The sequence below is a fragment of the Durio zibethinus genome, chromosome 2 (genome assembly GCF_047325235.1).
Source record: "Durio zibethinus cultivar Kanyao isolate XHJ-2024 chromosome 2, ASM4732523v1, whole genome shotgun sequence".
Lineage (NCBI taxonomy): Eukaryota > Viridiplantae > Streptophyta > Magnoliopsida > Malvales > Malvaceae > Durio > Durio zibethinus.
In genome coordinates, this window is record NC_143163.1 from 32,112,737 (window position 1) to 32,126,508 (window position 13,772).

Here is a 13,772-nt window from a genome sequence, read left to right on the forward strand (position 1 = left end):
AAAGGTTTTGACTTTTATATATTTAAGCTCATGCGATACACTTTTTTACTAAAAAGTTAATTATATATATATATATATATGGATTTATATTTGATGCACTATCAATATATAAATTTTATACACTATCAGTAAATTAGATAATATCATCTCATTAATGAAATAAATTAAATAATGTCATCTTATTAATAAAAAAAATTTTTAAAAAATATTAATTTTTATACATTTATTTTAAATGCTAATATTTATTTATTAATGAGTTAGCATTATCTTATTTATTGACAAAATATAAAATTTATACACTAATAATATATCAAGTATAAATTATATATATATGCATATATATTTATATATATAGTTTCAATCTTAAAAACAAAACAAAGACAAAATTTTGAGTCACTTTAGAATACAAGCAGCCCGTTTAAGTTGCGCGGTAACCCATAAGTCCAGGAGGATTGATCTCGTAAAAAAAGAAGAGCGGCTGTTAGGACTAACGGAAACCATCGTGCCTCAACTATTAACTACAGATTTAAAAAATTTTCCTTAAAAAATGTAAAGCAGAGAGTTTCTCATGGTGTATGTTCCATGGATTCTCTCTTTCATTTTCTCTTCTCCCTCTACGCTTTCTTTTGAACTTTTGAAAACCTTTGTTTTCAGGAGTTTTTTTCTCCCTTTATATTGGATTTTCTTTCGGGTGCTGAGAAAGGGGATTTCTCTTGGTTTCTGGCTCTTATTGATTATACTTGCAGATCGTGTATTGCTCTGTATCCATGTTATCAGGCAATGCCTAGTCGTTTGATGAAATATAAAGTAACTAAGAGGGATTTGGAAGATATTGAAAACAAACATAGTTTTCGACATTAGGACATCATATTTAGACAGGATTTTAGTGTTTTTTAATAGCTTTCTGTCTGGTGAAATATTTTGTTACTACTTTTAATCATTTGAACATAGAAAGAAAGATAGTTTTTCAGTTGCTGTAGGAACATTGTAGGATTCTAATTGAGATTCAAATAGGAAAAGAAACAAAGCAGGATTCAACATTTAAAAAAAAAAAAATGTTTTGAGTATAAAGAAAGGAGGGTTCCTAGGGAAGGAGAATGTCGGACTCGGAGGAGACACAGACGTTTGATACTTCTTCAAATAGTGAAAAGAATTCATCAGCCTCTGCTCCTCCGCCAAATGACTCAAGCTCTGACGATAATAAAAGCAGTTCTTTTTTAGCGAATTTAGAGGAGTCCGGAGATGATTCACCACCAGCACCCCCACCAAGTTCTAATTCATCAAACTCTGCACCTCCTCCGGATGATTCTTCAAATGAGCAACCACCTTCACCACCTTCACCACCTTCAGACGCTGAATCACCTATAACCTCACCACCCCCACCGTCGCCAGATAAACACCCACCACCTCCAACGACGCCGTCGCCACCATTAGCGGAAAGTTCACCACAATCATCACCATCATCATCCAAGTCAACTCCTAGCCCTCCTCCTAAGCAGCAATCACCACCACCTCCTAGCCCTCTTAAGCAGCAATCACCACCACCTCCTGGCCCTCCTATGCAGCAATCACAGCCACCTCCCAGCAGCCCTTCTCAGGAATCATCACAATCTTCGCCAGAGAAGTCTCCTCCTCCTCCCTCTCCTTCTCCTCCTCCTCCTTCTCCTCCTCCTCCTCCTCCTACTCCTTCTGATCCTCCTGACAATTCCTCAGAAAGTAGTCCTTCACCACCCCCACCTTCTTCTGGAACGTCACAATTACCACCTTCAGCAAACTCCACGTCAACAACTTCACCTGTGTTTTCACCTCCACCACCAGTAAATGGATCTACTTCATCATCATCTGGTTTTTCTCCTCCAACACTAGTTCCTCATGCCGCAAGCCCACCCAATAGTCCCTTTAACTCATCAAGCACTGGTGGATCTTCACATTCGGGAGGCTCTAATAGTAACAGACAAAACAATACCAATGATACGAAAAACCCTAGCTATGAAGTTGTGATCGGTGTGGCAGTGGCGGGTGTTTTTCTGATTGCATTCATTGCCGTGTTTTTCTTTCTAAGAAGAAGAAAGAAGAGACGACCAAGTACCTATTCCAATTACATGCCGCCACCTGCTAACTTTTCAGGGACATCAGGTAAAAAAGTTGACTATATATCCTTTTTTGTGTTTTTAGTTTAATTCTTTCTGTTTAAACATTTAACATTTATCTTAATTATGCAGATGCATACACGGGACATTCGGCCCAAAATGATGCCGCCCATTATAATTCTCAAATTCATGGCCAGCAATCTGATTTGGTAAACGTTTTTGGCAGTCAAGGAGGACAGAATTACCGTGGTCCCGACTCGGATATTAATATTATAGTTGGTTCTAAGGCATTTTTCACCTATGAAGAGTTGATGGAAATGACCAACGGATTTTCTCGTCAGAACGTTATTGGTGAGGGTGGGTTTGGATGTGTTTATAAGGGGTGGCTGCCGAATGGGAGACTTGTGGCTGTTAAGCAGTTAAAGGCAGGTAGTGGACAAGGGGATCGAGAATTCCGGGCCGAAGTTGAGATTATTAGCCGTGTTCATCATAGACATTTGGTCTCTTTGGTTGGATATTGTATTGCTGAAAATCAGAGATTGCTAATCTATGAATTTGTTCCAAATAGCACTCTTGAACATCATTTACACGGTAAGATGGTTCTTCCTTACACGCACACTCCCCGCCCCCCAAATAAAACAGATATTAATTTGGTTCTAATATTGGGAATTTATTGTGCATCAGCTAAAGACCTGCCAGTGCTAGAATGGGCCAAAAGAGTCAAGATCGCTGTAGGAGCTGCCAAGGGTTTGGCATATTTACATGAAGATTGTATGTATCTCTTCATGCATTCTGATAACATTTCTATTTCAAAGAAACATACGGATTTACATGTCAGAATCACTACCCTTTGATTCCCTTTTCGATTCTTAAACTGTATATTACGTGATCATGAATATAATTAGTTTTCCAATTTTGGTTTGGGTTTCCTAGTATCTTGCGTGGTGCATATAGCTAAGACAAGAAAGGCTCATACATATATTCCGTCAACCTTAGGCCACTATCAAGTTCCACAATATTCTAAAACTAAATGGCTGGATTCATATAATTTAAAAGTGAACCACAAATCACACCTAGTTTGCCATTCTGAATCCTTTTGGTCCTGTCATAGTTCTGTGCTTATGATTAGTGTTTCTTACAGTCCTTATTAAGTGATATGTTTTTAGGTCATCCAAAAATTATTCACAGAGACATTAAGTCAGCAAACATTCTGTTGGACGATGATTTTGAAGCGCAGGCAAGTGAATCTTATTTCTTTTGTCAACTTCCTTTCCCTTATGTACCTAGAGAAAAAAAAAATTCTCTCTATTTGTTAAGGTTAGCATTACAATGTAAATATTAGTTTCTTCAAAGCAGGTTGCAGACTTTGGACTTGCCAGACTTAACGACACTACTCAGACCCATGTTTCAACTCGAGTAATGGGGACATTCGGGTAGGTCATGATTTACAGGGTTGGAATTCTTCTGTTTTTCTCCAACTCTCTTTTTATCTCTCTCTAATAATGGAGTTAAGACTATGCATGAATGATTAAGCTTTTATAGGTGTTTCATTTGTTTTTCAGGTACCTGGCACCAGAGTATGCATCAAGTGGAAAGCTGACGGATAGATCAGACGTTTACTCATTCGGAGTTGTGCTTTTAGAACTTATAACAGGGAGAAAACCAGTTGATCCAACTCAGCCTTTGGGAGACGAGAGTTTGGTCGAATGGGTATGGATAAGACAATTAACCATTTATAAAGTCCTCCTTTAGATTAAATCTTGAAAAAGTTTCTACTTTCTCCTTAAAGCTCTATACTCTGGTCTCTGGTATATATTTTTATCAAATTTCAAACTGAAATACCAAAAAAACAGAAAGAGAATACTATAATGAATTAGACTGCTAAAATGATGTATTTTTTAGTGTCCCTATGATTTGTTTTCTTGGTTTCCAATTGAGAAATGTTATCATAATTTTGGCAGGCACGACCACTCCTCATTCAAGCCCTTGAAACTGGTGATTTTGGTGAATTAATTGATCCACGGGTCGAAAAGCGTTATGTAGAGAGGGAGGTGTTAAGGATGATTGAGGCAGCTGCTGCATGCGTTCGGCATTCTGCTGCAAAGCGGCCTCGCATGGCGCTGGTAGTATTAGCAAACTGCATCTTTTCATTTGTCTATGTTTCCTGCCAGTATTTGTTTCTGGTTTTGCACAGTTTCATGCTTAGTGGGACTAAAGATATAGCATTCAATCCATTTTCTCCTTTTATCTTTCTGGTATCATGCTATGGAGTTTTATGAAGAGTCGAACATTGAATTATAGTTCTTCAACATCTTACAGGTGGTAAGAGCATTGGACTTCGAGGGAGAGTCTGATCTTTCTAATGGGGTGAAATTCGGTCAGAGCACTGCTTATGATTCTGGCCAGTACAATGAAGAAATTATAAAGTTCAGGAGGATGGCACTTGGCAGTGACATCAGCTCGGAATTTGACATGTATAGCGGAGAACACAATTCCAGGGAAGTATCACGTGGACAGCGAAATTCTTGTAATTCCCGGTATAGTTCGGGTGACTTCACGAGTGGCGAGTCAGAAACTAAACCCTTTAAATCAAATGGTAGCGAGTATAGTGGCGCCTCAGGGAACTATGGTGGTGGTCGCTTCAGATAAATGTCAATTACCTGGGCTATTGGCACATTTGGATTCAAATGAATTATTGTCCATAGCATTCTTATGTAAATGTATTGATAATTTCTTTAGTTCCCTTGAATCATCAATTTTGAGTATGGGGAAAGCTTGTAAAGAGTAATTCTTAATATAGGTAACTAACTCGATATGGTTTCAGTTTTGAGTGAATAATCTCAAGAGGCTTCTGACTCCAATGCAAAATCTAGATTCTAATAAACAAAAGAGAGGATATAGCAAATGCTTATATAGTATTTCTTTCCTTCTTTCCTCGTTAAAAAAGTTGGGAAAAAAATAGAAAAAAAAAAAAAAAACCTTTACTCGTTAGATAATGTTACAAGAATTTGTCATCATTGAGGTTTAACAAGAATTAATAATATCATATTGTTGAATGATTTTGATATGCTTCCGTTTGACTAGGCTAATTAGGCTTGTGCATATGGAGCACAATTATCAGGCACAAATTTAGAAAAAAAAAAAATGAAGTCATATGTGAAGAAAAGGAAGCCAACATGAAACAGAAACTGGATTGTAATCATAGAGTGAGCAATTTTATGTAGAATTTGGTAAAACTACATGCGTAAGAACCAGCACCAAAGGGAGGAGAACCCACAAAAATTTTACAGCCAAAAGTTCTGAGACTTGATTGTTGCAGCAGCTTCAAGTAAAGTGGCATGAATGGAGCGGTTTCGAATCTCTTAGCTGAGCTGTCCATTTTATTGTACATTTTCTATACTGTATATAGAAGCAAGAATCTGATTTGTCTAGTTTGTTAGGTCTCCCAACAAATCTCTCAATTTCTTGGATTGAAAATCCCTGTTTGCCTTGCATAAGTTTAACAGAGATAGTGTTAGTAGATAATATAAGCCGGAGAAGAAAATGACATGTTTCACACAGAACTTCAATAGATAAACAAAATTATAAGTCATTTCCGCTTTGCAATCTTTGCAGTTATGGTGCTATTATAACACTATTAGACTATGTTTTTGGTACTTTGCAAAGCTAAATGGACTTATTGAATCCATATTGTCCCTAAGAAACCTCCAAAAGATGTTAGCACTATTTTTCCATTGACATCATCCATCCAGTGAGTCTTACCTCAACTTTGAAAATGTTGAGCACTTTTCTATTAAATGTTGTGACATTAGCATCAAACACCCGAAGTCCCAAAGAATTTATACCTTCCATCAACTTTGCGAAGCCACCTCGCTTGTACTCATAGTCGATCTTAATCAAAAACTCTCTTTTGTTTATCTGGTTCACTTCTACATGTACCTAAGAAAAGATTCAAGACATAAGTTAGTTGAGACTATAATTGATGATGTTTGCTCCAATTGAAAAGTACACAGAAAGTGCGACAAAAGTATGCCAAAAGAAAAAAAAGAAGAAAGAAACTGCGGCAAAAGTAACAACACAATCAGTGTTCAATTTCAATCCATTTACCTCCATTTTTGCCATTTCAGCGAGGCCAGAGGAAACTTGGTTCTGCTCAACGGCAGACATGATGTCCTTATGTAGCCTGTCTAACATTGTAGACTTCAGTTCTGCGTTGCTCTTTTCACAGTCCCCTTCCTCGATTTTCCTGAGCTAATTTTGGAGTTTCTTCTCCTCCTCCTGTAATCCCTTATATATTCGATGGCATCTGTAAGAATAGCAGTTCTATCCATCTACAATATTGAACAACAAAAACATTAGAGATACGAAACAAGAGGGCAGAACAGTAAACTTGGCTATTGCAGATTTTGGTAGTTGTGACTAACCTTTGATATCTTAGGGACAACAGCTCGTAACTTGAAGAGCCCATCTTTTATCTTCTTCTTTCTGTTCCTCTCTGTGACAAGATTCTTAGAATGATAATTCACTTTTTCTGGCTGCTTGGCACTTCTCATTTTATCATTTACAGACTTTATTTTACGATCCAGAACAAGCCCTCCTTGTTACTCTGACACATTTTTGCTGCATATTAGTCTTTTTGTTCCATGATATGTACCAATTAGCTGTTTCAATTGCTCATCTTGAGAAATATAGGCAGAACCTGAAGCAAATGGGGGAGGTTCAATTGAGGGACTGGAACCGCTGTACGATCCATCCAGGCTAGGCTGGGAGTTTGATTCCGATACAAGGGGAATGGATTGTATTCTGGGGATGAAGGTTGACGAGCCAAAGCAAAATGGTAAGTTATGCAAGTCTTTTTCGAGCAATGTGTTGAGATACCATTTGTCAAGACTTGGTTTTGTGTAGCTTTCTGCAGTCGTGACTTCTAGTTTTAAAAGTGCATTGCATTCAGTTGTAACAAACTCTATGATGTTTTGATCTTTTGGTATCTAATGAAAAGGATAAAACACATGTTTATCAGTTGGAAGAGACTAATGGATCGGAAGGAAATGAATCAGATGAGAATTTGAATATCTCGATTACATTGCAAAATATTGGTCACTAAAAAAGCCAAAGAATCTTACATGCTTTGAAGCATAGAGCTCGACAAGACAACCAAAAACCGGGATCAGAACTGGGGTTCCTATTGTTCCTGTCAAAATCAGATTGATCATATCAAAATATAGAAACAGGTGAAGTTACATTTTTAGATGATAAGACAATCCATGATGCCTGGATCATGATTGTCTTGTATAAGGTAAAAACCACAATTCGAGAAGCCAATCCATACATTTGTGTGCGTACATTCCAGCAAATTAGTTGATTAAACTAAAGCATCAAAGGGCTTTTTAAACAGACAGAATCATAGCATTTTACTAAGAGCTTGAGGTAGATCTAACAGTCTTAACCGAGGCTTGACAACTTAGCCACCTTTGCATTTTTAGCAAGCTAAAAACTTCATAAAATGCATTTCTCAACCCCATATACAAAATATTATATATATATATATATAATACATGAAAAAAATCCCTTAGGAACGTACCAATCCTTCCCGTTATATAATGAGAAAGAGACGCGTGCCTAATGGATTATTATGTTCTTATATTATAATTATAAAAATACTCTTACCCTTATAATTATTTATTAAGTAATCTCCTAAGAAATGACTAAAATGCATTTTTCATTATTTGATAAGAAATTAACATGTGATCAAATTAACTATTATACCTTTATACCATAATTATAAAAATATATATTCTCTCATAATTATTTACTATAATACCTCCCTTAAAAAATTAGTAAATACCCTTTCTATCATTTGATAAGAAATTAATATGTGGTCAAATTGATTATTGTGTCCTTATATCATAATTACGAAAGTATTTTTTTTCTTATAATTATTACTATAATACCTCCTCTAACAAATTACAAAAATACCCTTTTTCATTATTTGATAAGAAATTAACATATGATCAAATTGACTATTATACTTTTATACTATAATTATGAAAATATCCATAAAATTTATCAAAATACCCTTTTCATTGTTTGATAAAAAATTGACACAAGGCCAACTTGATTATTATGCCCTCATATCATAAATATTTTTTCTCTTATAATTATTTACTATAATACCCTAATATCATAATTATGAAAATATTCTTTCTTTTGTAATTGATCAAAATTACTATAACGTCATCATACTATAATTATAAAAATGCCCTTATGAATATTTAATAAAAAATTAACATGTGGCATTTTATTTTAAAATCAATAACATATATTAAAACAATCCTCCTGATAATTACTATAATAGCACTTTTTTTATTTGATATGATATCGATACATATCCAAATTTACTACAATACATTTCTATTGTAATTATTAAAAAACTTCTCTTCTTATAATTAACTAAAATTACTAGAATACCTTCCTACAATAATTACATAAATATCTCTTCTACTATAATTAACTAAAATTACTAAATAGTCCTCCTATCAAAATTAAAAAAAATACCCTTAACATATCATAATTACAGAAATACTGTTATAAGTATTTCATAGGAAGTTAACATGTGATATTCTTTTCAAAATTACTATAATATCTCTATAAAATTATATATTAAGTTTTAATATAATATAAAATTAACTATATATTAAATTATTAATATATCTTTGCCATTACTTTATAAAAATTTGATATGTGACATTTGATTTAAAAATTACTATAATACTCTTATTAAATTATATATGACATTTTAACATAACATAAAATTAACTATGTATTGAATTGCTAAAATATCCTTGCACTACTTCATAAATACTTGTCATGTGAAATTTTGTTTGAAATTTACTATATTAAATTACTTATTAAATGTTAAATAACATATATTAAAATAATTCTCATAGAAATTACTATAATGCTCATTTGTTTATTTAATATGATGTTGATATGTATTCAAATTTACTATAATGCCTTTCTACCATAATTGTGAAAATGTCCATCTTTTTATAATTAGCCAACATTATTATAATGCCATTCTATCATAATTATAGAAATATCAATCATATCATAATTAGCTAAAATTACTATAATACCTTTCATACTATACTTACAAAAATTACAATCAACCATAATTGGTCAAAATTATTATAATATCATAATTATGTAAATGTTTTTATAAGTACTTCATAAAAAGTTGACATATGGTATTTTGTTTCAAAATTACGATAATGTCTTCTTACCATAATTATGAAAATACTCTTTTTGTCATAATTGACCAAAATTACTATAATACTCTTCATACCATACTTACGAAAATGCCCCTCTACTATAATTGACCAAAACTATATTGCTCTTTATACCATAATTACATAAATACCAATATGAGTGTTTAATAGGAGGTCAACATGTAGCATTTTGTTTTAAAATTATTGTAATACTTTTATTAAATTTTAACATAATATAAAATTGATAACATATTAAATTACTAAAATACCCTTGTCATTGGTTTATAAAATTAGGCATGTTGCATTTTATTGAAAATATCAAAATTAAATAATCAAGTAAGTTAGATAATTTTAATTTCTATGAAAATAAAAAATTAAATAATTTTTATTTTCAAATAAAAAATATTTTGTTCCCAACCTAATGGGGACCGCACACTATATATATATATATATATATATATATATATATATATATATCATTTTGCCACTCTCTCTTGTAGTAGCTTCAATCCACATCCACTTCCCTTTTTTATTGTTGTGTGGGCTATTGCCAAATTTGGCATAAATTACACTTACTTTTAGTTGCTCACAGTATATTCTTCTTTAACTTAAATTATTTTGTCTACCATACCCTAACAACACAATCACTATACCATCGCAAGAAGAAAATGAAAAGAGAATAGTATAAGTCGAGTTGAAATTTTCTATTTATGTTAAATCATCTCTAGATAATTCTAACATCATTTTAATTTATTTCTTACTACAAATACAAATAATGTTATGAAAGTTTTTATACACTGTGTATCCACATTATGCATTTTATGGTCTTAAACAGGGGAAACAAAATTGTATGAATTGCTATGTTACAATTTACTGATCTATTGCCCTCAATTCCAAATCAAATCTGAAAAAATAATTCTTTTAATATTTGTGTATCTCCAGATATTATGGTCCTATGTTGATGAAAAAAAATAAGTGAAAAGAAAAAAAAAATACTAATTACTGAGTAATTCTTTAATTGCATTTTTAAGTTGGCTGGAAAATTTTATTTATGTATTTTTCTTTAATTTGTTTTTAATATTATTTTGTTAGCATTACATTAAATTAATTTGGTGTCAATATTGAACTTAGTATATCAAATTCAGTATTAGATATTTTATAAAGAAATTATCAAATATTTTATAAAGAAATTTGAATAAGATTATGATAAGATAGGATATGATGATATTATGAATAAGATTAAATTAAATAATATCATTTTATGTGGTATTTGATGTGTATAAGAATTAAAATAGGATAATTTATTTATTGGATAAAATTATCCTTCTTTCAAATTTGTACAATTTAAATTATTGATATAAATTTTAAGAGTATAATAGGATATGTAAGTTCAATCTCATGGATTAAAAATAATCATCTCCACTTTGAGAGAATTGAATCATCTTATACCAAGAGGATGATTAATTATCTTTGCAATCTTATTTTTTTTTCAGAGTTATAAACTAAATATAATATAGAATGATTATAATCTTATCATATCCATCTTATGCACCAAATATAACCTACTTGTTAAATTTTTTAATTCTACAAACAAAATTAAAAGAATAATATAACCCTTAGGATGCGTTTGATACACAAAATTATGATAGGATAGGATAAAATTATATTATATATATGATTAGATTAAATAATGTCATCCTATTTTATATTTGATATTTATTAGGATTAGGATATAATAATTAATTTATTGATCAAAATTATCTTTTTTTGAAATTTATACAATTTAAATTATTGATATAACATTTAAAGGTATAATAAGACATATAAATTTAATTCTATAAATTAAAAATAACTTTTTTCATTTTTGGAGTATTGTATCATCTTATACCAAAAAAATGATTAATTTTCTTTTTAATTCTATCTTTTTCTTTAGATACAAATAAAATATAATATAAGATAATTATTATCTTATCTTTTCTATCATCCTATGCATTAAATATGATCTTAATGTATATCTTTAAAAAAAGTGAGATATATTTAACTTTGTTTGTAAAATTAAAAAAAAAAATTTCATTAACACTATTTCAAATAAATTTTTTATTTTATAATAATTTTATAATAGCTAATAATAAAGATAATGGCGAGAGAGGAAAAATGGGTGTGAATATGAGGCACGGTTTTAGTTTTACTTTTATTATGTACGCTCTGCTTTACCATAACTGTACAATCGTGATCGTGAGAAGGCTGGGCAGCTAGCAAAGCGACATGAATAAAAGGCAGAGAACTTTCTTTTCCTTTCCACCTTCTCCACCCTTTGGCTTGAAAAAATTAGAAAACGTAAATAAATAAAATAAAGCTCTAGCCATGGTTCTCATAATGCACGAAATGGATAATCATTAATAAATTTACTTATATTTACAAAAATTTAGCGTAGGTTGTCGCGTTAGAAACGAGAATTTGTTGGTTTTCGACATATAAATTTTCATTTGATCAGGTTAAAAGAAAATTATCATTATTAAGTTGTTTATTCAAATATTTACTTTTTGTTTTTTTATTGCATTTTACTTCTTTTTCAGAAAATAAATATCTTTGGCGTTTGTTAAGGTTTTTGCAATTGGTTTTGTAAAATTAGCAATGCAAACCAATTCAAAAAAAAAAAAAATCTAAACGCCGAATTTCATTTCACATTTTGTATCAGATTGTGCGGCTCTGTAACTTTAATGTTGGAAATTGCTACTTTCTTCTAGTACAAAGAATTAGAAACCAATCCTTTTTTTACCATATGTTGAGAAACTTTTTTTCTGTATGTTGCAAAACTTGTATCCAAGAAGTTGTTGATTAATGTGGAAATTGATGGCGGAAATCAGTTAAGAAACTTTTCCTTTTTGCGTATTCTTTGAATCATGAAATTTTCCCCTTCACCTTTGCCATATTTATACGATCAATATAATCTAATAAATACATGTGCAAGATCATAAAAATAAGAAACTACATTAGGCCGAAAAAAAAAAGATAAATAAAGTGCCACAAGCCAGGAACCTCTACATTTTGTGCGATATCATGCACCGGCCTTTAGCGCTCCATCATCAACAGGATGAGTTTCACCTTTTATGTCCCCATGTCCGACCATTCTGAATCCTGTGGGATTCCCATTTCCAGGCATTCTAAATCCTGTAGGATCTTCAATTCAAGGCAATCTAATTTCTGTTGGATCCCCATGTTCAGGCATTCTGAACCCTCTAGGATCTCCATTTCCAGGCATTTTGTCACCTTGGCCAGCTGGTTTGGCAGCAGAAATCCTCCCATCAAACCCAAACTCGATGTCCCTTTCGTTAGAACGGAAATTATGGTTTTGATTTTGCTTGGAGGGTTTTGTTTGACTCATGCACCGGTTACAGAGTCTTCCAAGAAAGCAAGCTATAACCGATATAACAATGATTACTGCCAGCACTATAAAAACTGTTCCAAAGGATCCATCCGCGTGAGAATGAGATGGGGGCACTTGCCCTGACTCAGTATTTGGGTAAACGGCAACGGGCTGTTGTGTTTGAGGCTGCTGTGTTTGAGTCGACATTCTCTGGTCTTTTCCTTTTTTTTTTTTTTTTGGTTTAAGAGATCAATGAGGAGAAGAATGAACTTAAATTAAATCTAATGTGAGTTTTTGATAGGGAATGAAAGGTTTGGATTTTTGTATAAGGCTGTAGCTTCTTGTTCTTTGAGTGCAGACAAAGGGAGGCTTTACAGAAAACTCTTGAAACAAGCAAGAACATTTGCCTGTGACAAGAGGTTATGTATTAATGGTTTCCAAAACTTCAAGTATTTGGTTATTTTCAATTCAATAAAGGAGGAACTTTCTTTATGAAAGAGAAAGCTAAAGATATTGCTGCTGTTCTTTAATTAATGCTGATTAAAGAAGGGGTACTTGCACTTGCTTTGTAGAGAAAGTAGGATTTTGGCTGCACAATCTCAAGTTCCCACCAAAGTAGTGCAGTGTTTGTTTACTCGTTAATCATTGGATTCGGACGATCTCCTATGCAAGTAATGCCATCACAACCGCAAAACTTTGCCAACATCTGCCATACCCAAAATTGATCACATAAATCTCTTGAAAGGACGGTTCCTACACACTCTTTATATAAGAAATCTGATATTTTAGATGCAATTTTATCGACATTGTTGATTAAAAAATAATAATAATTGGAACTACGTCCATTACAAAGTATAGTTCACTTTGAGAATCCAAAATTTTGCCTTGCATATAAAGCCAAAATCCAATATTTGGCTATTGGATATCGTTCTGGATATAAAATATATTAATTAATTGTAACTTTTTATAAATTTTATGGATGATTAATATTTTTAATAAAGCTGATCAATTAGATTTAATTATGTAATCATAACCGTTGTAAATGTC

At 32.1% G+C, this 13,772-nt stretch overlaps 1 protein-coding gene and 2 pseudogenes across 1 annotated transcript; 1 reads left to right on the top strand and 2 right to left on the bottom strand.

The window, feature by feature from the left end:
- Nucleotides 1-549: 549 nt before the first annotated feature.
- LOC111317870 (proline-rich receptor-like protein kinase PERK12) lies at nucleotides 550-4,913 on the top strand. The gene is made up of 8 exons (XM_022920369.2): nucleotides 550-2,136; nucleotides 2,223-2,681; nucleotides 2,775-2,861; nucleotides 3,257-3,327; nucleotides 3,447-3,523; nucleotides 3,653-3,800; nucleotides 4,052-4,213; nucleotides 4,410-4,913. The coding sequence occupies exons 1-8, from the start codon at nucleotides 1,098-1,100 to the stop codon at nucleotides 4,737-4,739; spliced, it is 2,373 nt and encodes a 790-aa protein (XP_022776104.2). The 5' UTR covers nucleotides 550-1,097; the 3' UTR covers nucleotides 4,740-4,913.
- A 501-nt stretch (nucleotides 4,914-5,414) lies between these two features.
- On the bottom strand, nucleotides 5,415-7,303 carry LOC149520132 (transcription factor ABORTED MICROSPORES-like; annotated as a pseudogene).
- Nucleotides 7,304-12,057: 4,754 nt separating this feature from the next.
- On the bottom strand, nucleotides 12,058-13,600 carry LOC149520133 (uncharacterized; annotated as a pseudogene).
- Between the last annotated feature and the right edge of the window lie 172 nt (nucleotides 13,601-13,772).

Excerpts from the sequence above, each read along its gene's own strand:
- LOC111317870 (XM_022920369.2), top strand. The coding sequence starts at position 1,098 with ATGTCGGACTCGGAGGAGACACAGACGTTTGATACTTCTTCAAATAGT. Across the intron at positions 2,682-2,774 it reads TCTTGAACATCATTTACACG|CTAAAGACCTGCCAGTGCTA; the intron begins GTAAGATGGTTC and ends ATTGTGCATCAG. Across the intron at positions 3,328-3,446 it reads ACGATGATTTTGAAGCGCAG|GTTGCAGACTTTGGACTTGC; the intron begins GCAAGTGAATCT and ends TCTTCAAAGCAG.